The 7234-nt window shown below is 40.6% G+C and overlaps 1 protein-coding gene across 1 annotated transcript; it reads right to left on the reverse strand.

Moving 5' to 3' along the window:
- Positions 1-414: 414 nt before the first annotated feature.
- Positions 415-4800, reverse strand: LOC146719804 (uncharacterized). Its single transcript, XM_085489515.1, has 3 exons — positions 2478-4800; positions 2010-2156; positions 415-1376 (listed from the first exon to the last, which is right to left on the reverse strand). The coding sequence occupies exons 1-3, from the start codon at positions 4798-4800 to the stop codon at positions 481-483; spliced, it is 3366 nt and encodes a 1121-aa protein (XP_085345641.1). The 3' UTR covers positions 415-480.
- Positions 4801-7234: the final 2434 nt, after the last annotated feature.

Raw genomic sequence — 7234 nt, forward strand, 5'->3', positions numbered from 1 at the left:
TAAATATATATATATATATATATATATTAAATATATATTTATATATATATATATTTAATTAAATATATATTGTAGGTGGTGTCAGGATAGTTTTAGATGATGTCAGGGCGTAATTCTAATAAGGCTTCTAGTGGATCTTAACAAAGGATCTTTATTAGGTTAAACTGTACTCGATAGGACACGCACGACGGCTCACTCTCTGCGAGGAACTGACCTTCTTCCTTTCTCCCTTCTTTCTTACGCAGCGCCGCCAGCGGTAGAGGGGGAGGGAGAGGAAACGCAATTCGCCGCTCACGCGTGTATATAAATGAATATCGGTAAAATAATAATTCGCCTACAATCGGCCAGCCTGACATTACGACCGTCTCGGTCGTACGTATAGGAACAAAACGTATTAAGTAAATACATCCAACATATTAAGTAACGCCGGATAAAACAAACATTTCTTATGGACTAAATAAACATACTGATTAGTCATATTTATTTGGATATATATGGTCGCATCGCGTCGGCGGCAATGACGCTATTATAGGGCATTTGAGTGACTTGAAATCCTTCGACATCGGTTATTACATAACGGTCAGAACCTAGCACTCGCTTTACAACGTAAGGCCCTTTATACTTTGGTATGAGTTTTTTATTGGTACCGACAGAAGTGTCCACATTACGGATCATTACGTAGTCGCCCTCTTTATATTGTTTCGCTTCTTTGTGTTTCTTGTTATAATAGCGTTCGTTTTCTTTCTGACTCTTCTGAATTTTTTCCGAGGCAGCTTCTCTTAATAACACTAGATCTCGACTAGTATCAGTATCTAAAACTAGTTTAAGTTTATCGTTAACTTTACCGAGTTGTTCTACGCCAAATAATAGTTTACTGGGGGTTTCCCCCGTTGATCGACAAATCGTATTATTAAATGCATATTCTATTTGATCTAAAACTTGATCCCATTTGTGTGGTTCGTCACATAACTTCGCAATCATCGGAGTAATGTCGTGGTTGAACCGTTCTATTTGACCATTTGCACGCGGAGTACCAACAGCTACGAGGATATGTTGAGTAGACTCATTATTTATAAATTCAGTAAATTTATCTGATGTAAAGGCTGTTCCGCGATCGCTCACAATGCGTCGAGACTTACTATAAGTTCGATAATAATTTCGCAAATGATTAATTGTCTCATTCGAGGCCGTAGATTTGCACGGATATACTTTCAAAAACTTTGTAAAAGCATCTACTACTGCTAAAATATATTTGTATCCGCGACCGGTTTTTTCAAAGGGACCACAATGGTCGACATGGATCGTTCGAAAGGGTAAGTTCTCTTTCGGTATACTGTGTAACTTGCCTTCTTTCTTTCCACTAGAAGGGGAAAACTCTATACAACGCAGACAATTAGAAATATAGCACTTTACTTTCTCTCTCATTTGTGGGAACCAGTAAATTTGCCTAATGTTAGCAATAACTTTATCGAGGCCGACATGGCCAATGTCATCATGACACGTACGGATTACATTACTTTCCATTGATATCGGTACATAAAATAAGAGTTTTTTACCCTTATCTTTACGGTAAACAAGACCGTCTCGCAATTCAAAGAATTTATCCTCAGATTTTTCTAATTTATTTCGAATGTTTACTATATTTACATCCCGATCTTGTTGAATAGATAAAGTTCGGTCGAACGAATTAGCTTCTAATGTTAGAATGCTATGACATCGACTCAACGCGTCGACATGATTCATCTGTGTACCGGGTCGATGTACGATTTGATAACAGTATTGCTCTAAAAATAATGCCCAACGATATATTCGCGGATTAACTGTCTGTTTACTTAAAGTAAGGCGAAAACTGTCGCAGTCTGTTATTATCTTAAAAGGGATACCGGCGAGATAGATATGAAACCGTTTAATCGCATAAATCACAGCGAGACACTCCAGCTCAAAACTGTGATACTTGGATTCGACAACTGTTGTCCGTTTACTAAAATAAAATACAGGCCGGAAAATACCATCCTTTTGTCGCTGTAAAAGTATCGCGCCGAAACCACTTGTACTCGCATCGCAGTGCAATTCTGTTTTAAGTGTCGGGGAATAAATCGATAGTATCGGTTGAGAAGATAACAACTGTTTCAATTTTTCGAAGGCCTTGATCTCCTCTGAACCAAATTTAAACACGGCATTTTTCTTGACTAAGTCATATAACGGTTTAGCGACTATTGAAAATTTCGGGATGAAACGACGGAAGTAACTAGCTAAACAAACAAATCGATGCGTCTCTTTTATGTTTCGCGGGGTTGGGTAATTAGTTACGGCTTCAACATGTTGCTCACTCGGGCGAATACCATTTTCATTAATTAAATACCCAAGATATACAATTTCTGTTCGAACAAAGAAACATTTATCGAGTCTAAACTGCAACCGGTATCGTCGCGCTATTTCAAATACATCTTTCAAAATATTTAGGTGTTCCTCTATACTTTCAGTCGCTATCAAAATATCATCTAGATATAACAAGATACTACTCTCTCGGATGAGTTTATCAAAGACTTTGTTGACGAATCTCTGGAACACTCGTGGAGCATTAGTCAACCCGAACGGCATTCGTAGGAATTCAAATTGTCCGATAGGCGTCACAAACGAGGTGTATTTTACCGAACACTCAGACATTTTAATATGATAAAATCCGTTCCTTAAGTCGAGACTACTAAAATATTTTTTTCCTTTTAACCGATCAATATGATCATCTATCAACGGTGTGGGAAAATTGTCCTTCACAGTAATCTTATTTATTTCACGGAAGTCGACACACAGTCGTGACTCGCCATTTTTCTTCCGCACGAGAACGATTGGGCTAGCGTAGGGTGAATCACTCTGCCTAATTGTACCTGTTTTCAATAAGTCGTCTAATATTACTTGCAACTTTTCTTTATCGGCATACGTTAAACGTCTAGGCCGGAAGGTAATCGGCTGTTCATTTTTTAATAAAATTCTCATCTCGGTTTCCGGTTCGCTCACATCTGAATCCCATTTATCAACGTATTCTTTGTTATACAATCTTCGAACGCTTTCGACTACATGCGATTCGACACCGGGATTAATATTCAATTCTTCTCCAACTTTTACAGGATTTCTGAGATATTCTATTTGCATAATCTCGGTATCAAAATTGTTCTCGCTTGTCGACTCGTTTCTCCTAGTAATCTTTACCGTTTTACCTAGTTCGATTTTTATTAACGGATCTCGACAGAAATCGCGACCAAGTAATGCCGCACACGACATTGTTTCGTTCGGTACTACCAGAAAACGTAGCTGAATATTAATTTTTTCGATTTCGACTAATTTCGAAAAGGTGCCTATTACGCGAACAGGGGATTTATTTACTCCACAGAAACAATCGCCGTTAGGAGGTAGCGGTTCGCGCAAACTCGTCGGAACATACTCAGTTTTTATGAGGCTCACTGGGGAGCCGGGATCAACTATCGCGTCTACTGTATATTCACGATCCACATCCCCTTCAAAGGACACCGAAAACTTTAACTGTACACAATACGGATCGCTAACGGATATCGGTTCGATCAAGTTCACAACGTTCGTCGACTCGGGTTTCGACTCTTTCTCGGGACAGTCTTTTTTCAAGTGGCTGGCTGAACCACATCGATGACAGCCTCCCTTAACTTTCTTCGGGTGTGAACATGCGGATGCCAGATGTCCAACTCCCTGGCAGTTATAACATTTAATTATCTTTCGGCGGGGTGTCAAATCTGCACTCGACGATGCTGGATTTCCTTTAAACGCTGAACTCTCCTTCATCGACAATTTCCCATCTTTTTGGATTTTTCCTTGATCAATAGGTTTCTTCCATTCGCGATCAGGGAACTTCTTCGGGTGTAGCGTCAATCCTTTAAATGCCTCCAATAAATCCGACTGAGACTCGAACTGCATAATACGTGCTTGATCTCTGAGATTGCGATCAGGTATACTCTCGATGACATAATCGACAACTTCGTCATCTACTATCGGTACCCTATTAGCGAGGATTATTTTATCATGGAAGTAACTCGTGAATGATTCGTCCGTCCGCCATGCTCTCTCTTCGAGCTTCTTGCGTAGGGACAATCTTGATTGACGAAGGTCGAACATTCCCTTCATGGCCGCCAATAGATTTTCTATACCAAGGGTAAGATGATGTGGTTTGGAGTGAAACCACTCGGATGCACGTCCTTTTAATTTAGAGCTTATTAAAATTCTTGTCGCCGCATCATCCAAGGCGTACGACACTCGCAGCAATTGTACCTGCTGTTCCCATTTCCAGAACGTACCCTCACTGCCGTCGAATTCGCTCAACAAGTCGCGAATAGCCCTTACACTTTCGCTCATCGGTGGACCATTACGTCTTCTTCCGTCATCATTCATCTGCGGTGCTCCATGATCTTCGATGTTCTCTCGTCTAACGATATCTAATTCACGTTGAAGAAGAGCTCGTTCTCTTCTAAGTAGTTCATTTTCTCGTCGAATCAAGTCATTCTCAGTCAAAGGACCTTCAACGGATGCGTCGTTACTTACTTGGCTTTCATTGTCCTTGCCCGCGACGGCATCCCTCGATTCATGGCCCGCTTCAATCGGCTGATCGACACCGCGGCTCTGCCGTGACCTCTGTTCATCCAGTGTGGTCCATATCTCCGGGTCATTGGCAGTCAATCGATCTATCAGGTCAGCTTTGTTACCGGTCGCCGGCAACTTCTTCTCGCGGAGAATGTCCTTAATCTCGGCAAGCGTATACGCACTCGGCGGTCTCGCCATTGTTAGTGACACACTGCACTTCCCTTTTCTATACGTCCTAGCACACAGCGACGTGTTAATAAATGTTTAACCTCAGTCAAAATGTTCGCGACACACGTCGGCACAATTAGCACACAGCAAAGATTCGCGGTACACAGCGCGAATTACCGTCAAAATATTCGCGACACACAGCGCGGAATATTCTATCTCACAGGGATATCGCGTTACGCGTCGATTCACCGCGCGCGATACGTGGACTCGCTTTCTCTCGTACGCGGCGGAACAATTAGCACGCAGCAAAGATTCGCGGCACACAGCGCGAATTACCGTCAAAATATTCGTGGCACACAGCGCGGAATATTCTGTCTTTTAGCACGCAGCAAAGATTCGCGGCACACAGCGCGAATAACCGTCAAAATATTCGTGGCACACAGCGCGGAATATTCTGTCTTTTTGCACGCAGCAAAGATTCGCGGCACACAGCGCGAATTACCGTCAAAATATTCGCGACACACAGCGCGGAATATTCTATCTCACAAGGATATCGCGTTACACGTCGATTCACCGCGCGCGATACGTGGACTCGCTTTCTCTCGTACGCGGCGGAACAATTAGCACGCAGCAAAGATTCGCGGCACACAGCGCGAATTACCGTCAAAATATTCGTGGCACACAGCGCGGAATATTCTGTCTTTTAGCACGCAGCAAAGATTCGCGGCACACAGCGCGAATAACCGTCAAAATATTCGTGGCACACAGCGCGGAATATTCTGTCTTTTTGCACGCAGCAAAGATTCGCGGCACACAGCGCGAATTACCGTCAAAATATTCGCGACACACAGCGCGGAATATTCTATCTCACAAGGATATCGCGTTACACGTCGATTCACCGCGCGCGATACGTGGACTCGCTTTCTCTCGTACGCGGCGGAACAATTAGCACGCAGCAAAGATTCGCGGCACACAGCGCGAATTACCATCAAAATATTCGTGGCACACAGCGCGGAATATTCGGTCTTTCAGCACGCAGCAAAGATTCGCGGCACACAGCGCGAATAACCTTCAAAATATTCGTGGCACACAGCGCGGAATATTCTGTCTTTTTACTCGAGTAACACAAGACACGGTTTTCTCTGCATCGACCACAACACTTGGTCGTACTTTTCAAAGTCCCGTGTATCTCTCGTGCGTGTATTAACCTCACAGATCCTTCGCTAACTTCTTCTTTGATCCCACTTCTGAAGTTGTAGGTGGTGTCAGGATAGTTTTAGATGATGTCAGGGCGTAATTCTAATAAGGCTTCTAGTGGATCTTAACAAAGGATCTTTATTAGGTTAAACTGTACTCGATAGGACACGCACGACGGCTCACTCTCTGCGAGGAACTGACCTTCTTCCTTTCTCCCTTCTTTCTTACGCAGCGCCGCCAGCGGTAGAGGGGGGGGGAGAGGAAACGCAATTCGCCGCTCACGCGTGTATATAAATGAATATCGGTAAAATAATAATTCGCCTACAATATATATATAAATAATATATTTTTTTAATATTTTATATATATATATATATTTTATATATATATATAAAAACGTAGATATTTGAGAATTGCCAGACAGAATTTAAAAAAGGTAAGAATCTTCTCTCGACCGTACTGGCAAATATTATTTATCAATCACAACGTTTCGACTCTTCTTTGAGTCCTTATTGAGTGATCTAGACAGAGATTAATAAAATAAAAAACAAAATTACTTCACTAACAATATTACAAAATGATAAAAAAAAAGCGAAACGTACTTGTAAAAATAAAAATAAAATTATAATATTAAGATGTCAAGAACGAACATAGTGTCAACAACACGTCAAGACTCTTAGACGAGTTACTGGAGACTAAACGACCTTTATTATTTTGTCGTAGATATTACTTAGATTGTCGGTATCCTTTTGCAAATTAATAGCGTTATTATTTTTCTTAATAAAAAACATTTCAGCGATTTCTCTTTTTCTTACGTGTTTTTCACTATGCAAAATAACAGGCGAAGTCCAGTCAAAATCGTGATCGAATTCAATTTTATGTCTGCTGATAACTGATAAATTACTCAAATGCATTTTGATGTTGCTGAAATGTTCTTTTACACGTGTACATAAATGTCTAATATATATATTTCCCAATGTCTATTTGGATCAATAAGACCGTCACATAAAATAGTATAAATGAACAAATTAGTAACTAAATAAAATTGAATATATAAAGATTCATATAATAGGCATTATCGAGCCAACGCAGATAAAAAATGCGTAAACAATTATTTTTCAAATTAAATAAAAATTTTTCTTACAAAAATGTATTTAATACAATCAAAGATATAAAATTAAAGCCACAATCTCCACTTGATTCCTCTCGACCAATAGAGCCAAACGCGATGTTATTGCGACAATTATGAAAGAAAGAAAATTTGGAA

The sequence above is a fragment of the Nylanderia fulva genome, unplaced genomic scaffold (genome assembly GCF_048542155.1).
Source record: "Nylanderia fulva isolate GAGA-0341 unplaced genomic scaffold, ASM4854215v1 Scaffold86, whole genome shotgun sequence".
Taxonomy (NCBI): Eukaryota; Metazoa; Arthropoda; class Insecta; order Hymenoptera; family Formicidae; genus Nylanderia; species Nylanderia fulva.

Bases quoted from the DNA above. Each gene is read 5' to 3' on its own strand.
- LOC146719804 (XM_085489515.1), bottom strand. From the start codon at position 4,800: ATGGCGAGACCGCCGAGTGCGTATACGCTTGCCGAGATTAAGGACATT. The intron at 2,157-2,477 runs GTATAGAGGAAC...AATTTGGTTCAG, and splicing joins TATTTTGATAGCGACTGAAA to AGGAGATCAAGGCCTTCGAA. The intron at 1,377-2,009 runs GTATTTTCCGGC...TGCGTTGTATAG, and splicing joins TTTACAGCGACAAAAGGATG to AGTTTTCCCCTTCTAGTGGA.